This window comes from Porites lutea, chromosome 4 (assembly GCF_958299795.1).
Source record: "Porites lutea chromosome 4, jaPorLute2.1, whole genome shotgun sequence".
In the NCBI taxonomy this organism is placed as follows: Eukaryota; Metazoa; Cnidaria; class Anthozoa; order Scleractinia; family Poritidae; genus Porites; species Porites lutea.
This window is the reverse complement of record NC_133204.1, coordinates 15,771,794-15,792,274: the sequence shown is the minus strand read 5'-3', so window position 1 is coordinate 15,792,274 and position 20,481 is coordinate 15,771,794. Positions and strand designations below refer to the sequence as shown.

At 40.1% G+C, this 20,481-nt stretch overlaps 2 protein-coding genes across 3 annotated transcripts; both read right to left on the bottom strand.

Moving 5' to 3' along the window:
• Positions 1 to 211: 211 nt before the first annotated feature.
• LOC140932665 (interferon-inducible GTPase 5-like) lies at positions 212 to 9,015 on the bottom strand. The gene is made up of 2 exons (XM_073382182.1): positions 8,806 to 9,015; positions 212 to 2,340 (listed from the first exon to the last, which is right to left on the bottom strand). The coding sequence occupies exons 1-2, from the start codon at positions 8,997 to 8,999 to the stop codon at positions 1,353 to 1,355; spliced, it is 1,182 nt and encodes a 393-aa protein (XP_073238283.1). The 5' UTR covers positions 9,000 to 9,015; the 3' UTR covers positions 212 to 1,352.
• Positions 9,016 to 13,804: 4,789 nt separating this feature from the next.
• Positions 13,805 to 20,112, bottom strand: LOC140932662 (interferon-gamma-inducible GTPase 10-like). Of its 2 annotated transcripts, XR_012164979.1 has the most exons (3): positions 19,659 to 20,112; positions 14,815 to 16,022; positions 13,805 to 14,757 (listed from the first exon to the last, which is right to left on the bottom strand). XR_012164979.1 is itself a non-coding variant. In XM_073382180.1 (2 exons), the coding sequence occupies exons 1-2, from the start codon at positions 19,850 to 19,852 to the stop codon at positions 15,035 to 15,037; spliced, it is 1,182 nt and encodes a 393-aa protein (XP_073238281.1). In that variant the 5' UTR covers positions 19,853 to 20,112; the 3' UTR covers positions 13,805 to 15,034. The 2 variants fall into 2 exon arrangements, 1 of the variants encoding a protein (XP_073238281.1); XM_073382180.1 differs by having other exon boundaries at positions 13,805 to 16,022.
• Positions 20,113 to 20,481: the final 369 nt, after the last annotated feature.

Here is a 20,481-nt window from a genome sequence, read left to right as displayed (position 1 = left end):
CTCTACCAATTAAGCTAACAAGCCAACTGGGAGCAGGTCGTTGAATTGGTTCGTGATAAACCCGTGAAAGGATTATGATGAAGTTATGAATATATGAAAATCATATGCGTGAACTTTGTTCCGCCGTCCCTGTTAATGAACTGACTATCTCAGTCACTGCGCTTGAAGGGATGGATACGGCATGGCTATAACCCTCCACCATATGCGGCAAGCTTTATATTGCGTTCCTAAATTTGTGGTTTACATGTAGTAGTTCTCAAGTCATAACCAGGTCCTACGCTTCTCGACTCTAGTCTAGTTTCAAGTTTTCATTAACATCTACTTTCTTAACCTTTGACCCTCCTTAAAAGTTTCACACGCAGACGACATAAATTTTCATGATTACCTTCCTTGGTCACACTCGCACTGGTACCGTGCTTGCTTGGCCATTTAGCACATTCTTTGCTCGTTTCAAATGTGGCCGAACATGCTTGGCGTTGCTTGCTTGCTTAAAGACGAGGGCGGATTTGCTCAAACAGAATCAGAACTGTGCATTTGGAGTTAAAACAAACACTAAATCAACTAAGGATAACCGCCCGCTAAAGGGATGCAAATGCGCGTTGGCGCAAATGCGCGTTGGCTATAATCATCTCATATCTCAACAAGCGCGAGTGGAATAATTGTTTTAAAATAAAAGCCCACAAAACGAAAAATATCGAGAATTCTGTCCGACTTTATTTATAAAAACAACCGATTTTCAGCTTGTTTTTAATTTTGACTGAGCATACGCGTACAGTTGCCATATTAGGGGAGCGTGGTATACTTATATACCACGATGGCTAAGCCAATCAGAGCTCTAGAATTGCATTATCCAATGATTCAGTTTTTCATAAAAGAAAAATATCTGTGCGTAACAACTGTTTCGGGGGTGGCTGGTCGAGCCTGCTTTCAATTCCACGAAGATTGTAAGCAATATCTTTGATGCTAATCACATTACTTATAAAACTTCGAGTGTGAGCGCCTAGCTTACGGTTTACTTATCTAAATTATACTCAGTGACAAGATCTGTTCATATTAAACTCATAGACTTTTCTCTACCCATTATTCTGTGAAGCGATTCACTGGGTGCTCTTTAGAGGTTAATCAGCTCCTAAAGACATGATTCTCCAGCTTAAGCTGAGATGAATCTAAATGAATATAGTCTACGAATTTTCTAGTTTTCGATTCTGCAAAATTGATCAAATATCTATAGTTTACAAACGATAAATCACAACAATTAAGATTAAGGCAATCGTTCGCAGTTGATGTAGACTTTTGTTCTATCTGATCAGTCCTGGAAAGGCACGGACAGAAAAAAAAAGAATTGAATATATTCAATCGAATTCCTCGTTTGCTTCTACGGCAGCTTCCTTCATCACCAACAATGCTGTTTCTTCCACCGCTTTCAAACACTGCTGAAGTGCAGCATACGTGATGGTGAACGATATGGTACTGGCTATCACCGAACCCACAATCGGGATATAACTGACGGCTTCCTCAGCGGCTGATTCTGTGGCAAAAACTGATAAGTAGGCAGCTAATTGAGCAGCGGTTGTTATACTAACCTTACCGACTGCGTCTTGGGTGGTCACACGTAGCTTTTCAAAATCAGCCGTTCCTTTCTCTGGAAGATCAAGTTGGGATCTGTAAAGGGTGAATTCGTTCAATATCAACCCGACATCAACGGCAATGGATAACCCAGGTATCGGAAAGAACGCGACGGCTGCAGATAAAGTAGCTACTTTCCAAATGCGCCCTCTGAGAACCTCAACTTTTTTTTGAAAAATATCATTTGTTACGGCATTGCCGAGCGACAAGACCAGAGTCTCTCTCTGGTATGTTGGCAATGCATTCAGAATGGCCTGTAGTAGTCGGGCGAAATCCCACTTGTCACGATCGTGATTGCTAATCAAGAATATATCTCGCACATCGCTCAGCAGGTCACCCAGGTTTTCGCAACAGTCGCTTCGAATCTTCTGTAGCATGTCCTCTTCATTGAATGACCTCTTTCGCCTCCCTGCTCGGACATTTTCGTCAATTTTCGTGCGAATGAGGAAGAATTTCTTATTAATTGAACTTGTTCTCCACGCCAGTTTCAAGTCGTTCTCGGTTAATCGGCCGGCTGTCAAGATTAGGAACGCATGGAACCTCTCCAACTCTACCTTCTTGCAGTACGTCGCCATGTCGGCGTAGTTGGGAGTCCCTATTCCCGGTAAATCCCAAAACTTAATTTTAGGATTGGTTGGGTGATCGTATGCTTTCGGCTCTCTTGTGGTCTCCGTGATGCCAACTTCAGCTGCCCCTTCATCATCATCACGAAGTCTACCCAAAAAAGCAATTGACAGTTAGATATTTCTCAAATGACGAAGATTCAAATCAACAGCAACTCTTTTCAACACTTAAACTAAGATTGGCCAAATACGAATAAATACGGGAGGTTCGTGTAGAGAAAGTCAGTCCTAGACTAAAGGTTTCACTTCTTCCTTACTTCTGAGTAAGTTTAAAAGTAAGTTGGTTAACTCGCTCTTACAAGCCGTAAGGTAACAGTGTTTTCTACGCTTTGGTTTGCCTGTTTTACTGTCTTGAAAACTAGGCTAGTTTCGTCGATAACCGGTCAGTCACAATTAATAGGGAACTTAACAAAATACATCGGCAACGGCAGCGAAACGTCACTTTAAAAGTGAATTCGCGCGGTTTCAAATTTCATTACTCTTATTCCATTCCATTCAATTTGTCAAATGTTTGGGATTTTTTTGGGAGTTAATTCTGAAGGACTGGATCTAAGTTCAGAAAAAGAAAAGGAAAATTGTTGTCCGGAGTTCACCTCCTCCCTCCGTAGAAGTGACATTAGGAAGTTTTACGTCGTAGTCGTGCAACAACGGCAAAAAGAACCGTGATGTACGTGCAAAGTTGTTGTTTTGCGAGTCTGAACCTATTGCTTTTTTGCCGTTCTCGTTGCTGTCGCCGTAGATGTTGCTTAAGCTCCCTAATTCCCGTAAAGCGCACTACTTGTACATTACGTTCCAAATGCGTTACTTTTACTTGCGTTTTCTTTACTTACAACTGGAATCTATTGTCGTGTAAACAACTGAGACTGAAAAAGGAAGAACGGTCGTGCGACTCCAAACGCAGGGAAAAAAACTTTCAAGACTCATTTAACACATCAGAAATCACGAATTATCTGCGGCTCCATCGCTTATAAATCAGCCCAATCAGCATAATTTTAAATTTATACATGAGGCAAACGCAAGGAAACAGCTTCCAGTGACAGTTGGTTTGAAAACAAGGTCCTGGATATCGATCGGAAAATCCTGAAGTTAAAAGCTGTCAAATATATAGCTTTTTTTTCTAAATTTGGTGTTTTTGGAGTGGGAATTTCTCGATGAATATTAAACCAGTACCAGATCTATCCTTTTCCAAGATAAAATTCGGCTATAAATGCTACGATTTTGCCAATAAACAGGATTTTTTTCTTTCTAACTGTGTTCAATTTGCCGAAACAAATCATTTAACTCTCCTGCCTTGTGGTCTGAATTAGGTAAGGATTCGCCCGCAAAGGAAAAATCGGACAGATTCCCGCAACAGATAAGAGAGAATTAGTCTTCATTGGGCATTCTTGAAGGATAAGTTATCTTCGTAGGGTGCCATCGATTTACCTTTCCGGATACATAAAACGTTCCATTGAACTGCTATTCCGATTCTACAATTAATAAGCGGAATATACATTCCTTACAAGCGGAATATACATTCGCTTTAGGTACTATACAAACTCATTAACATTAATGCATCACGGTCAATTCCAGCTGTACCCAGCCCCCCCCAACCCCCCCCCCGGAATGACATCCGGGCATTAGCATTTTTTTTGTCTTGGATGGCAAATTCCCGGGGGTGGGGACTCTTGAGCTGTCAAATCCCCGAGGCGGGTACGAAAAAAGAGGGCAAATGTCCCGTCCTCCGTCAACACTGCAACATTTTTCATTGATCGCACAGTCAAGTAGTGCCATTTTAAGCATTGTAATGTGCGATTTTTTGTTTCAACTGACGTCTTCCTTTGTAACAGTGCTACTCTAATTAAGACTTCACGCCGTGACGACACCAGCTTATGGTTTTAGTATTGTTATAAAATTATTGACATTAAAACTAATAGCGCGCTGTAAAGTTAACTGCTATGAATAGTTTTATAAATATGAAAGGATGTTCTTCAAATAATACCAAGAGAAACTTGATGCAATAACCAAAAAGGGTTGATTCATGTCGATAGCTTCCGAGTTTTCGCTGTGTAATTCTGGCTTGATAAGCAATGAAGAAATGCATGCATAAAATCGAGAACATGCCTTTACAAACCTCTTCACTTTTTTCCCGTCCTTAAAAAATGAGCCAATCTGCTTGTTTTTCAAGTAGAATCCTTTGTGTTATATTCTGATAGGAAACCGCGTGCATGTCAAAAGCTCGGGCTTGGCCCGGGGTTTGGCAAATGCTCGGCCCCCGGGCAGCGCAAAATTTGCAAATGCCCCACCCCCGGGGACTGACAAGGCGGGCAAATGCCCCGCAGTAGCCCGGGGGAGGGGGCTGGGCTCAGCTGGAATTGACTGATGCATTAAGTATGATTATTATTCATTCAAAATATTTCCCCGATTCTGATTGGCTAAAAGCACACGCATAATTCACCATAACCAGCTACTGATGACCTAATTTGGAAGAATTTTGGCTTTAATGAACCGATGACGTCAAAAGTGCAGCTTTCTTGCAGGTTAATGCACCGTTAACCGAGAAGAATTGGGGACGAGGTTGTGTTGTTTTGATTGTGAAAACAAAACTGGCGGACTCGTGTCAATCGTTTCAAGAGTAAGAACTGGGCAAAATAATAGCTAAAAACAAGGCAAGAACAGCAAGAAGACAACTCGAAGGGCGACAGGTGCGCGCTATTTGGAGAATATTTGCGGCGCTGAACAACCTAAACGTGCACTATCGAAGATGAAGTTAACATCGATGGATCGATAGAGGTAAGCATGTTTTAGTCATGCTTTTAAACTAGGAAGAGAATATTTTGAATGAATAATAAAACAATTATTGAATTCGGCTTTCGTATCATATTAAAAAGAAGTATGGAGATCTCGGAGGGTGTTATCCGCCTCGACCTACGGCCTCGACGGATAACACCCTCCTCGATCTCCATAATTCTTCATAAGATACTCAGCCTCCTTCATTAATTGTTAAATATTGTCCAGTTGAATACATGGATAAATGACGTGCAAGGACCTGCTAAAATTCATCTACTGTAATTGACCTGATAAATGCCCACTTCCAAATAAACGCCTCTTATCTAATACACGCCCCCTCTACGCTGTTAAAATTGTATTAAAAGCGCCTCTCTCATAAACGCCCCATATGAGAATTACTCCAAAACACTGGGAATTAGAAAACGCAGCAAAATTATTCAATTCATTCAGTGTCTTGTTTGATTAACCAGGGTTTGCGATTTTATCTTGTTCAATGTCAAGTTCAAAGTAAGGGTAGACTAACGATGGTAACGCAATAACTCTGAGCGAGGATTCTGAGTTCGATGTTGAGATGTGAGAAAGCGATATGGATGAAGTGGATATTCCGCTATTTTTAAACACTCTTAATGTTCTTGTCGAAAGCATGTTTATTTGTTATTTGTTAGTTTTGTTAAGCTTGTTACACTTTTAAATGAGAATAAAAGCCTCTCACTTTTAATAAACGCCCCCGATTGGACCCCTAAAATTAAATAGACGCCTTGGGCATTTATTAGGTGATTTAAGTCAGGGGAGGGATTTGAATTCAGCCCCAGGGTAAAAAACGGGATTGAAAGACTAAAACATTGGAATGCTCATTAGGTTGGGCACTTTATATAAAGAACACTAATGGATATGAATTTTATATAAAACGGTTATCCTAATTGGTAAGTAACTGAAAAGTCAAAAATTCAACAAAATAACTACACACGCCTAAAAGGAACATCAGCCTAAAACAAACAAAAAACCGTGGAAAAGGTTTTTTAACCGAGAAAACACCAAAATCAATCCACTACAAGATACTACTGTTGCCTAAAGCCCCATGAAAACGGACGCAACATTGTTGGCCAACAACCCTACATGTTGCGTCCTTTTGCAGACCCTGTTGCGTCTTAGCTTGTTGCGTGTTGTTAAGAGTAGTTGCCCAAAGTTTCAAACCGGTTAAACTTTTACTCACACGTAAACGGACGCAACAAGTTGTTGGCCAACAATGTTGCGTCCGTTTGCATGGGGCTTAATGAATCGGCAAAACGAGTTACAAGCAATTCTTACCAGTTTGCAATTCCGTAAAAAATATTAAGGCTTATTTTCTTCCGTTGCAGTTGGATATAGTGGCACTCGCTCCGAGCGACTGTTTTTCCTATTGTACGGTTATTAAGTTCAGCGGAAAGTAGTCGCTTGAACGGTCTATTGATCGTGTTCTTCAGTTGCATAATGCATTTGCACAACTGTACTTGACAACCTAGTTATTTTGGCTGCTTTTGTTTGCCGTTTTCAATTAACACGATTTAAAAGAAAAATACATTATTTAGCAATACTCAGTTGGCGTTTTTAAAGCTGTTCAAAACACTTGTAGCACGTGTTTCATGTAATATATCAAACATGAGACGTAGTGTTTCATCACCAGATGAAACACCGAGAAGAGAGTTGAAAATACGACGCGCAGCGGAGTATTTTTGACGAACTTCGAGGTGTTTCATCTGGTGATGAAACACTACGTCTCATGTTTGATATTTCTTCTCAAACAAAATCATTTTTGAAGGAGAAATTAAGGATGCAAAAATGAGCAGTTTTTCATCTGATATCCAAACACTCATTAAACATTAATTTCCTTTGAATTTTCTTTATGAATTATTAATGAGTTTGAGAAGAAGTATAGAAACTCTCGTTCATCGCGCTCAATTTATAAACCTTGATAATTCAAACCACTATTGTTCGTGTTTTTTAAATATTCCACGGTCGATAAGTGATACTAGGACCCAATAAAGGATGAGCTCATTCTTTCAGGTAGGAACCTCTTTTATTAAGTTATGTTTAAATGTGAAGCAGTTACACATCTTCCTGCCTTAAACACAGAGTGCAGTGATACGGCTGTTTAAGATTTTAAATTTTAGTATGGCTGCAGTAATAGAAAATTTACGACCCATAACTCAATCGCCAGAAGGAAACCGTCGTTTTTAGAAACGACAACTTATTTTCCACCTCCCCACTAAACAACAACATACACGTTTCCTTTGTTTGCAAGAACAGAAGTAATCGAAATATTCAGCGATTGATTTCAAGCCGGAATTATACGTTATTCATTGTCTTTTTGTTAAGCTCACTGACCTAATGAATCTCGTGACCAACTTATATTCTCTCAGGCACGAACCGCGAAAGACAAAAGATCCAACACTTTCCCATATAAGCTGCGTGTACAACTATATAGTGCCTGTTATACAGTCATTAAAATAACTGGAAAGTATTTAGTTTATCCATTGCCTTTAGAACCTAAATATGCCTCCTTTCTTACTGTCGGGCAGTTAGATTAAGGTGGCTCAAGTCGTTTTATTAGCGTGTTGGCTAGGTTTTTGCATCGCTTCTTTGAAGAAGAAAATATTCTTAACTGACTTCAATGATTCTTGGTATCCCAAATGAAAAATGATGGAACTTTGAATAACTGGTTGGTGTAGAAAACGTTTGAGGTATGAGCATATTCAAAACCACAGCTTTACAAAAATGTCAACAATTAATTCTGAAATTAATGCTATATGACGACAGATTCGTTGCTGACTTCAGTCAGAAAAGCTGCAGAGCCCTCGCCTTTTAATCGAGTGTGTGCAACTTTTGAGTTTTCAGCCGTTATTTTATTTGTTTGCTTGTTTTTTTATCATTTTCACGTACAGAAATACTCAATTTCGGGATAATTTCAATACACAAAACTAGGATGAAAATGAAAGATTCCTGTTACAGCTGTACTGAAGCATTCAAAATAGCTCATGCACGCTACACGTGCCTATCTTTAATATTCCAGTGAAAACAATGTGTTTGTTGATGCCATTTTCGTATCCTAAATGTGCTCAATAAACAAACTAGCCAGTAATCATTGTGAAAACAGAAATTTTGTTTTTTTTTTGGTGAAGGCTATAAGTGGATGATCCAGAATGTATTCTAATTCCAGAAGAACGTCTATCGGAAGGCACCATGGAGAGATCTCACTGAGATCTGCTGACTTTCCGAGAAATATTCAAGTATACCTCTAGGAACATAACCGATAGAGTAAATCTTATTTTTTTAGAATACGACATCATTACCACTATTTCCCCATATTACGTTATTTAAAAGAAAGGTCGGAGAAAAGTTTTAGCACCTCGTAAAATTTCGATTTACAAATAGCCCGGCCGTACCGATGAAGAATGGGAGGCAATGAAACACTTGTAAACACGCAACGAAGTGAATACCCACACTTGGAAACAAAATGCGCTCAAAATTCGAAAAGTAAGCAATGAGCTAGAAAACGAAACGCTGAAATCCGAAAGTGAAGCAATCTTATATCTGAAATGGAGAACCCGGGCAAGAGTTTGTTGCCTTTCCCGATTTTGTTTTCTCACATAGAATCATATAGATGTAGTTTTCCGCTTTCGCTTCTTTCAGTATTTTCGCGGAACAATTCGGCGACGATGCTTAACGTCTTTCAGTAGTATTTCACTAAGTCAGTCTTTTAAAGATATCTTGGTACACACAGTGCATCTACATAGTATAATGTACTCACTCTCGCATTGCGTTGATAAGGCTTGATTTTCCAACCCCCGAGTCTCCGGTTATGGCAATGTTCACCTCAACTTCCCGCCATCTTTCCAGTTTCGTCTTAAAGAACTCCTTAATCCGAGAAGTCCCATGCTCTTCGACGTATCTTTTAATTTCCTCCTGAGTTAATGCCTCCCAGTCCGTATCCATAAGGTCCATGACGACAGGAAAAAAAACTTTTCTTGAGCCGGAGTTGTGCCGATTTGTTGTTTACCATAACCTTGACAGTGTTGACGTACATTTCCGTCGAAGTTTCTCGGAAAATCTCGCGCGAGAGAAAGAGAAAAACAAATTGCGCCACCACAGTGCCGTAGAATGGGAAGGGACCGGGGGGCATGGGACCCCCCAATAATTTTGATCAGCACGTTTAAAAGGGACTTTAAGATCCAACGACGCGACGGCAACGAGAACGTCGCTTAAAAAACGAATTTGCGTTCTTTCAGTCTTTGTAGCAATTATTCCTACCCACTTACTTTGCCAAATGTAGGCGAACGTTCCTGAAGCTTAATTTCGAGTGACCATATCCAAGCTCAGAGAGAAAACTAAAATTTCGGCGTTGCTCGTTTACGTTCTCCGTAAAACGCGATATTAGGCATTTTCAAGTCGTAGTCGTGCAAAAACGGGAAAGAAATGTATAAAAAAGTGTGAGGCATATGCGAAGTTGTTGTTTTGTTTATTAGTCCTATTGTTTTTTTGTTTTGACGTTCTCGTTGCCGTCCGCGTCGTTGGATCTTTAAGTCCCTAATTTGGTCAGCGGCCACGCTCTTCGGTTTAATGCAGTGCCCCTCCTGCCAACACCCAAAGAACAGCGCCTTATATGAGGATAATCACCTGACCTTCAACTTTGTTTGAGCACGAGCAAATCGCGTGGAAACGGGATCAAGGTGACTGGACAGCTTATTTGGGTCAGGTTTCCGCTATTTAGACGCTCAAACGAATGTAAAGAGTTAGGAGATTCCAAGAAAACAGGGTCGCCATCCGAGAAAGAACGGTCTAAAAGTTTGTTAAAGCTGTTTTCTTGTCATGCGATCAATGTGATTGTCCTAATGAAATTGTTACTATTCTCGTTAACCTTGTGCTTCAAAAGGTTTATGGTGCTCTGCGTTCTCGAGTTGCACTTTAGCGTTATGTAGTTTGTCTGCTTTTTTAAGATTTATAACAGAGTTGCTTCAACCTCACTTTGTCACAAAATTGTTTTAAGGCTTAATCAATCTAATAGCAAGTGCAACGCTTTTATTAAGGCCCCGTCCACACGTATGCAGATATTTTTTAATCCCGACCGCAACTTTTTCTTTCCGGTAAAGGCTTCCGTCCACACGTATCCGGTGAATCCGACATACGAATCCGCAACTTTTTTAAAAAATCCGCTCTCCAAGGTGGAAATATTATTTTTGAATACGCTATGAATCCGGAATCGTGTAGACGCTAAATCCAGATATTTCATTACCCGGTGACTTAGCAAGATTGAGCCCAGTTCTTTACCGTAAATACTGTATTCAAAATGGTAACCTCGTTCCCAGGTTCTCTCTCGTACCTGTCGATACAAATTGCAAGACGCAAATACTGCGCGCTTTACGACACATACTCCATTGCCAATATTCCCACTGAGGAGTCCTGGGTACTAGAGTGAGTCCGGAAACGCGTGTCGGATACGTGTGGACGGGCATTGGGACGGGCAATTTCGATTTGAATACGGGGGATACATGTGGACGTGGAAATTTTTGACTCCAGAAAGAAAAAGTTTCGGATTCAAAAATATCCGAATTCGTGTGGACGGGGCCTAAGAGATTTCGTTCATGCACGCAAAAAAAGCGGCAAATTAAAAATAATTATTTCCAGAACGTCAGCTGGTACCCCATTCAAAATTTTTGCGCTGTTTTGGCAGCGAGAAGCAGGCATCAAGAACACTTAATTTAACAGAAAGTGCTCCAGGTAGAAATTGTTTACGATCTATGCAATGCAAAGGAAAAATCGTTTGACCTCCGTTGGTCTACCGACTAAGCTAAGGGGCATGATCAGGAAAAAGTCAGGGAATTTCACTTCGCGTCAGGGAGTACATAATTATTCTTTTCTCTCTACTTTTATTGTTTTCAGTCTAACGTTTAAATTTTTTGGACACTTTACGGACATGAATCATGTTGTATTGGTAGAGTATTGTTCATGAAATTGAACGACAATTGCATGCTGATGGGTTTTCAAGAAAATCAATCCTTTACAATCAATATTCAAATACACTGCAGTGGCGGATCCAGACCATCAGATAAGGAGGTGGGAGGCGGTCATCCAGACCCTGAGATAAGGGGGGGTGGTCTCAAAAAAGTTTTTTTCGGCCCTTCGGGCTTCAGTTTGGTCAAAAAATAAAGGGATCCGCCATTGCACTGCATGTGACTTCCTCAAAGCATAAATAAATGGAGACTGAGAAGAGCATGGCTGTGAGGGGAGGGTTGAATCCATTATCAGGACTAATTTGTGAAACTGTTATTTCAGTTGGTGAGAGAAAGTTTCCATTTGTCAGGAAAAAGTCAGGGAATTTCACAAACCTCTGGCTGTAGCAACCATCTCACCCCCGACTTGCTCTTGATCAGTCCTCGTAGCTTAGTCGGTAGAGCAACGATAGATCTAAATCCGGAGGTCGTGGCTTCGAATCCCACAAAGGTCAAAAGGTTTTTTCTTGGTTAGTCACTCAGTCAACCAGTCAAGTCACCCGGCCATATTGTCAGTCTCTCAATCAGCCAGTCATTTGTTCACTCGATTAATTACCCCAAGCAGTCGATCAACCTGCCAGGCAGTCAGCCAGTGATTCAGCTAACTGGTCCGTCAGTCAACAGGTCACTTAGCCAGTCAAGTCAGTTAGTAAGTCCATTTTTCCACCAATCAGTGTTGAGAAATTAGTGAATCAGAAATTTTTTTATCAATCAGTTGGCCTTTATCTGCTGCTAACCTTTTCTATTGTGTCACAGTTCGCCGAAAACTTGAATCAAGGCAAAGACTACAAGTTCTGAGTAAAGCTGTTGAAACTTCAACAAAGAACACAGAAACAGAACAATGTTTACACGTGGTAAGGCTTAATTTGTTGTAATTGTTGTGGTTTCGCTTGCTTTGTCGTTTCATTTTCCACAAATTCTGCCCTAGTTTCGGTGTCATTTAATCTCATTTATATTCAATTAGCCTGAGGTATCAGTAAAGAGGAAAAGCCCGAGCCCATGGAAGGGGAATCAGCGGCTAACGCTATGGCAGCGTTGAGCCTAAGCAGTAATAAGGACAGTGGTCAGTCCAAAAAAAAGAAGAAAAGGAGGCGGAAATAATCTTCGTCCTACGAAAACCGAGTGACAAATTTTATTGGCTGTCAGACATAAATAACTGATCAACGACCCCAATAGCTAAAGGATCCTACCAACTGAACTCACTCAGCGAGTTCAGTAAATACACAAAGGGCGCTAGAGTGTTTGTGGTTCGTAGTTCTTACTTTGCTCGCGTGAAGTAGCCCCCCACGAAGTAGGCTCGTCGACCATTACTGCCAGGTCTGGTATGGAGTTTGTTAAGCATTCGAACAAACTTTCTTTGTTTGTTTTTAAAGATCTCCCTCAGAGGTGTTTTTTTTTTTATGTGGGTGCCATTTTACCTTTATTTTATCTTACAGTGAAGTAATACGAAAACAAAACTGTTTTCACATCTCCGGCTATATCTTACTCCATCGCTATAATCTTCGACTTTATTAGAGTCACAATAAATTGTTCATAAAAAGGTTGCTTATACTGACAAAAGGTCTTTGGGTGTGAGAATTTTAAACCCTCCACCATATGCTGCAAGCTTTATATAACCTTCCTAAATTGGTGGTTTACATGTAGTAAGTAGTTAAGTCATAATCAGGTGCTACGCTTCTGGACTCTAGTCTAGTTCCAAGTTTTCATCAACATCTACCTTCTTTAAAAATGGCACACGCAGACGACATCAATTTTAATGAATACCCTCCTCGGTCATACTCGCGCTAGCACCGTGCTTGCTTGGCCAATTTTTGTTTCATTTAGCACATTCGAATTCTTTGCTCGTATCAAATGTGGCCGACCATGCTAGGCTGCTTGCTTGCTTAAAAACGAGGGCGGATTTGTTAAAACGTCAAGAGCTCCGCAGCCCAGTTCAAGAGCACTGAAAGTGGTCCGGACAGCTTTTCGTTTTAAGTCAGACTGGACCGAATGATTATTCGGTGTGCCACTGAGCACTGGAGAACACAAACTCAAGGGTTTCTTCAAATAATTACTGTCGTAGCCTCGTAAAACTATGTCATCGGATCGAGTGGCAAAAGTGCCCCCTCTTTATGCATTATTTCGGTCCCAGTTAAGACATCCAGTATACCCGTGGCTTCCTTGCTTCACAAACTTCCTCAGGGAATTTATTTTCTGACTATATAAGGAATCGAATTTAGAGGGCCCCCGAGAATTGTGCACCCTGGCAACAGAACCTGGGATAAAACTTTAAATATCACGCCTTACTCAATAGGCAATTTGTAGCTAAACATTCATGTGGTACAAAACCAACGTGCTGGAGAGCGAAAGCCGCCCTGGGTCAAGGCAAACAAAAGACATTTGGGCCTATTGGTTGAAGTTTTCCATTATGAACAGTAACCGGGCTGCATATAAGAAAAGGCATATGCGTCCCGCTAACCAGCCCGGCCCGGCTCAGTTACCGGCTTCATAGAAAGAAACCACGACGCAAACATGATGAGATGTGATTACTTTCTAGGGACCTCCAGCACGAAATTGGAAATGTTAGGTACAGAACCAGTCCCCATTAGCTTTGCAGAGATTTTTATTGATCAAAAAAATAAGGAATTGTAGTAACTGCATAGTAAACCTAATATAGTCTATCATCTTGTTGAATCAAAAACGAATTAAGACAAAGACAGAAAAATCCTAATTGAAAAAGTATAATGCATTGAAAAGTCTCTAAGTTATTCCAGTAAGAGATGTAGTTAAAATTAGGATTTAATTCAGTTAAGCGATCAATCAACTTTATGTAAACACGTAATAACTGAACCTTAAAACTGACTCTAACAAACGCTCCTTGCAAATATGTTGGCGTATCTACAATTACAATAATAACTAAAAAAATAGTAAAAACTTCGAATCAAACATACGGTAAGGGGCTAGGATAAAACACAAACTGATGAAAAGGACAAACTATGGATAAATTAACTAACCATACTAACTGTTACTACCATGCAATCTCATCACAGCAAATATTACATCGACAATTGTCCTTGCCCAGCTTAAGTTCTTGGGTTAGTGGAACGGAAGGGTTGACATGAGTAGGGACATTACTCCAGAGTCGGCATGCAATAAAAGAAGAATTTCTATGTTTAAGACTTTCGGGGGTGGCTGGTCGAGCCTGCTGTCATTTCCTCGAAGATTGCACTAAGCAATGTCTTTGATGCTAATCATATTACTTATAAAACTTCGAGTGTAAGCGCCTGGCTTAAGGCTTATTTATCTAAATTATACAGTGACAAGATCTGTTCATAACTCATAGCCTTAAATAGATTCAAAAGACTTCTGAGTACGTTAAAATTGCCATTTTCTTGTTTAACTCATCATGTTTGTTCTATTCTTTTTAGTAGAAGGCTAAAAATGAACGCGTGAATTTTACCAAGAACCAATTTAATACATGGAGGTGGGGTGGGGGGGGGGGAATGTAAGGTTATTGCCAATGTTTACTCCCAGGTTGAGTTCCTCGATAATTGGTTTCGTAGACACCCACTGAAAAATTCGAATTCTTTGTTTTCTTTTGAATTTTGTTTGGCGGCAACATTTACAAACCTTTTTTTATCTTTTTTTTTTTCGTGCCCATTATTCTTAGAAGCGATTCACTGGTTGCTATTCTGAGGTTAGGGCCTATTTACATGAAGGAAGGGGACCCCAACCTCGTTCCCAGGGTTCTAGGAGAGACAACCTGGGAAAGAGGTTGGGGGGACCCCAGCTCCAAAAAACATGATTCTCCAGCTTTAGCTGAGATGAATCTAATTTAGTCTAGGAATTTTTCAGTCTTCGATTCTGCAAAATTAATCAAATATCTCTTTTTTACAAACGATAACTCACAACAATTAAGATTGATTTCATTAAGTCTAAGGTAATCGACTTAAGTTGATGCAGGCTTTTGTTCTATCAGATTAGGCCCAGTAAAAAATGTACTGAATACATTCAATCGAGTTCCTCGTTTGCCTCTATGGCAGCTTCCTTCAGAACCAACAATGCTGTTTCTTCCACCGTTTTCAAACACTCCTGAAGTGCAGTATACGTGGTGGTGAACGACATGGTACTGGCTATCACCGAACCCAGAATCGGGATAAAACGGAAAACTTCCTCAACGGCTGTTTCTGCAGCATAGGTTGATAAGTAAGCGGTCGCTTGCGCAGCCGTTGTTATACAGATTTTACGGACTTGCTCTTGGGTGGATAAATGTAGCTTTACAAAATCATCCGATCCTACCGCTGGAAGACCAAGTTGGGATCTATAGAAGGCGAACTCTTTTAGTATCAACCCGATATCCACGGCAATGGATAACCCCGGAATCGGAACCAACGCAGCGGCAGCAGATAGTGAAGCTACGGTCCAAATACGTCCCCTCAGAACCTGAACTTTTTTTTCAAAAATATCATTTGTTACGGCATTGCCGAGCGACAAGACCAGAGTCTCTCTCTGGTATGTTGGCAATGCATTCAGAATGGCCTGTAGTAGTCGGGCGAAATCCCACTTGTCACGATCGTGATTGCTAATCAAGAATATATCTCGCACATCGCTCAGCAGGTCACCCAGGTTTTCGGAACAGTCGCTTCGAATCTTCTGTAGCATGGCCCCTTCATTGAACGACTTCTTTCGCTTCTCTGCTCGGACATTTTCGTCAATTTTTGTGCGAATGAGGAAAAATTTCTTTTTACTTGATCTTATTTTCTTGGCCAGTTCCAAATCGTGCTCGGTGAATCGGCCGGCTGTCAAGATAAGAAACGCATGAAACTTCTCCAACTCCACCTTCTTGCAGTACGTCGCCATGTCGGGGTAGTTGGGAGTCCCTATTCCCGGTAAATCATAAAACTTAATTTTAGGATTGGTTGGGTGATCGTATGCTTTCGGCTCTCTTGTGGTCTCCGTGATGCCAACTTCAGCTGCCCCTTGATCATCATCATCAAGTCTACCGAAAAAAAGCAATTGACAGTTAGATATTTCTTAAATGCCGAAGATTCAAATTTCAGCACTTAAACTGAGATTGGCCAAATACGAAGTTGAACTATGTGAAGATCGAGTTCTCTTGGTTGGAAGGAAAAGCAACACGGGGAGCTTCCTGTAGAGAAACAGGGGCACCCAACGAGAATATAGTTCAAAACCATTTAAACATAGCATAGTTGAACGTATTTTAGTATTTAAACTGTAGATATAGGCATTTTTTTCCCCTAAAAAATATTTCATCTGTTCGGATTTCCTAGCTGAAAGTCTACTGATCCGAAAATTATAGGGATCAAAACTTACCTTTTCGAAAATTTCAGCCAGGAAAGTAAGTTGGTAAACTCCCTCTTACAAGCCGTAAGGTGACAGTGTTTTCTACGCCTCGGTTTGCTTGTTTGACTGTTTTGAAAACTAGGCTAGTTTCGTCGATAACCGGTCAGTCACAATTAATAGGGAACTTAACAAACTACATCGGCAACGGCAGCGAAACGTCACTTTAAAAGTGAATTGGCGCGGTTTCAAATTTCATTATTCTTATTCCATTCCATTCAATTTGTCAAATGTTTGGGATTTTCTTTGGAGTTAATTCGGAAGGACTGATTCTGAGTTCAGAAAAAGAAACGGAAAATTGTTGTCGCGAGTTCACCTCTGCGGCCGTAGAAGTGACACCAGGAAGTTTTAGGTCGTCGTGCAACAAAGGCAGAAACAAGCGTGATGCACGTGCAAAAGTTGTTGTTTTACCAATTTTTTTTAGACCTATTGCTTTTTTGCCGTTCTCGATTACAGTGATACGGATTACGGTGATACGGTTGTTTAAGATTTTACATTTTAGTATGGCTTCTACAATAGAAAATTTACGACCTGTAACTCATTCCCAAAAAAGGAAACCGTCTTTTTTAAAATCAATGACTTATTTTCCACCTCCCTAATAAAATCCAACATGAACATTTGCTATGTTTGCAAGATACGCGGGATACTCAGCTATTGATTTCAAGCCGGAATTATACTTTATTGTGTTCTTGTTAAGATTACTGACCTAATGAATCTCGCAAACATCTTACATTCTCTCACGCACGAACCGCGAAAGGCGAAAGATCCAACACTTTCCTATATAAGTTGCGTGCATAACTATATAGTGCTTGTTATACAGTCATTAAAATAACTGGAAAGTATTTAGTTTATCAACTGCTTTAGAACCTAGATATGTCTCCTTTCTTACTGTGGGGCAGTTAGATTAAGGTGGCTCAAGTCGTTTCATTAGCGTGTTAACGGTGTGTTAGATTTTTGAATCGCGTTTTTGAAGCAGAAAATATTCATAACTGACTTCGATGATTCTTGGTATCCTAAATGAAAAATGATGGAACTTTGAATAACTAGTTGGTATCGAAAACGTTTGATTTGAGGTATCAGCGTATTCAAAACCACAGCTTTACAAAAATGTCAATAATTAATTTTGAAATAATCTTATATCACGACAGGTTCGTTACTGACTTCAGTCAGAAAACTGTAGAGCCCTCGCCTTTTGTATCGACTATGCGTAATTTTTGCGTTTTCAGCCGTTATTTTATTTGTTTGCTTGGTTCTTTTTTTTCATCATTTTCATGTACAGAAATACTCAATTTCTGGACACTTTCAAGTAAAACAGCAAACTAGGATGAAAAGGAAAGATTCCTGTTACAGCTGCACTGAAGCATTCAAAATTGCTCGTGCACGCTATACGTGCCTGTCTGTAATATTCCATAGCAAACAATGTGTTTGTTGACACCATTTTCGTATCCTAAGGCCCGGTTCAGACGCCGAACCTTTCATCAGGGGCACCCAAAGGTAATTTTCGGAAAATATCTGTTCGGGAGACGATTTGAGATCTAGAATTTTCGGAACATTTGTTGTAAAATTTCTTGCTTGCCTGCCTCTCCTAGGATTTTCGAATTGGTATAATTACCCATTTTTAACGGATTTTTACCCTAAAAACGGCCACCTAGAATTTTCGGGAACCCGTTTCCTGGCTGAAATTTTCGAAAAGGTAAGTTTTGATTCCTATAATTTTCGGTTCACTAGACTTTCAGCTAGGAAATCCGAACAGATGAAAAGCTTTTAGGGGATAAAAATATGCCTATATCTACCGTTTAAATACTAAAATACGTTCAACAATGCTATGTTAAGTGGTTTTGAACTGTATTCTCGTTGGGTGCCCCTGTTTCATGAGCCGAACCTAATTCGAATTAAGGCCACCCCAAATTATTTCGACCGGCTGAATTGATTCAGACGCCGATCTTATTAATTTCAGCCGAACTAAGTTCAACGGGCGGAAAGTGCTCATTTCGGTCAAACTGCTTACAAAATACGGTATAATAATTTACGCATTAGGTTCGGTACATGAAAAGTTCGGAGTCTGAATCAAAGCCGTTCCAAAGTTGCTCCAAAGGCGAAATTCCCGGCCGGGCTAGACGAAAGGAACGGCTGAGCCGTTCCAAGTTGAAACAGACGTTCCTAACTGATTCAGACGCCGAACTTTTCATGAACTTAATTCAATGTTATTATTAGGTTTGGGGTCTAACCCGGGCCTAAATGTGCTCAATAAACAAACTAACCAGTCACCATTGTAAAAACAGAAAAAAATTTTTTCGTTGAAGGCTATAAGTGGATAATTCAGAATGTATTCTAATTCCAGAGGAAGGTCTATCGGAAGGTACAATGGAGAGATCTGCTGACTTTCCGGGAAATTTTCAAGCATTGATACTTCTAGGAACATAACCGTTGGAATAAATCATATTTTTTTGGAATACTACATCATTGCCACTGTTTCCGCATATTATGTTATTTAAAAGAAAGGTCGGAGAACAGTTTTTACCTCGCAGGCAAAATTTCGATTTACAAATGGCCCGGAGATCTGATGCCGAAAGGATGAGGCAATGGCAGTCTTTACACTAGAGCCTAAATAAGCTAAGAAATATTTCAATACAAATAAATTTTAAATTCTTAAAGTCAAAAAAAGCTTCATACACAACTATCTTGTTTACTTCACTGACAGGTTTACTTAAGACTACTCGTTTTCCCACGCAACATAATTAAGATTTATTGACATGCTTCGCCTTTCTCAAAGCTTAAGAAACCGCAAGTTCGCTTCAAGTCGGTTTTAGGGATGGTTTTCAAGTCAATTGAAACTTTCTTGAATCGTTTCAACTTTCCGACTTTAATGAGATACGAAGTGAAGTTGCTTGAGATTTTACTTAAGCCTTCACACACGCATTTCTGGTTAAGTAACACCTAGCAGCTCTTAAGTCTTACTTAACAGCCTAGTGTAAAGACAACCAACGAAGCACTTGTAAACACGGATTGAAGCGAATTACCCAGACTTGGAAGCAAAATGCGCTCAAAATTCGAAAATTAAGCAATGTAAACTAGAAAACGAAACGCTGAAACCTTATCTCTGAAATGGAGGACCCGGGCCAGTTTTTGTTGCCTTTCCTGATTTTGTTTTCTCGCATAGAATCATATAGATGTAGTTTTCCGCTTTCGCCTCTTTCAGTCTTTTCGCGGATCAGTTCCGCTTCGATGCTTAACGTGGCACATACGGTACATCTACATACTATGATGTACTCACTCTCGTATTGCGTTGATAAAGCTTGATTTTCCAACCCCCGAGTCTCCGGTTATGGCAATGTTCACCTCTACCTCCTGCCATCTTTCCAGTTTCGTCTTGAAGTATTCCTTAATTCGAAAAAGCCCATGCTCTTCGACGTATCCTTTGATTTCCTCCTGAGTTAAAACCTCCCAGTCCGTATCCATCAGGTCCATGACGACAGACAGAAACTTTTCTTGAGTGGAGTTTAAAATTTTTGACGAGAAAGTTGTCTTGATACGCCGTAAAACGAACAGAGAGGACCAACAACCAAAGAGCAGCGTCTTTTGTGAGGATGATTACCTGACCTTCATCTTTGTTTGAGCACGAACGAATCACGTGGAAATGGGAAACGGTGATTGGACAGCATATTTGGGTGAGGTTCGCGCTATTTTGACACTCAAACGAATGTAAAGCATTTTCTTTCTCAATTCTGAACAAATCAACAGCTAAATTAATTTCATGGCTGGGTGCTCATGTAATCCAGACAGAATTGAGAAGTCACAAAGTACAATAAATAGTGTTTCTCTAGAATTAAATGCTTTATCCTCTAATATGCTGTCAAGCTGAGAAAAATTCCCAGAATTTGTCCGTTTAACAAATCGACAACAGTATTCCACGGTCTGTACTCTTATCTTATCGACCATAAATATGACGTCAAAATATTCGCAGGCAAGTGGTTTCACTGCAAAGTTTTGAACATTTTGACGACATTTGGTCGATGATAGAACAGACCATGGAAAGTTGTTGTCGATTTGTTTTTTTACAATGACTTTGACACTTTTGACGTCCATTTCCGTTGAAG

Bases quoted from the DNA above. Each gene is read 5' to 3' on its own strand.
- LOC140932662 (XM_073382180.1), bottom strand. From the start codon at position 19,852: ATGGACCTGATGGATACGGACTGGGAGGTTTTAACTCAGGAGGAAATC. The intron at 16,023-19,658 runs GTGAGTACATCA...TTTTTTCGGTAG, and splicing joins TTTATCAACGCAATACGAGA to ACTTGATGATGATGATCAAG.
- LOC140932665 (XM_073382182.1), bottom strand. From the start codon at position 8,999: ATGGACCTTATGGATACGGACTGGGAGGCATTAACTCAGGAGGAAATT. The intron at 2,341-8,805 runs GTGAGTACATTA...TTTTTTGGGTAG, and splicing joins CTTATCAACGCAATGCGAGA to ACTTCGTGATGATGATGAAG.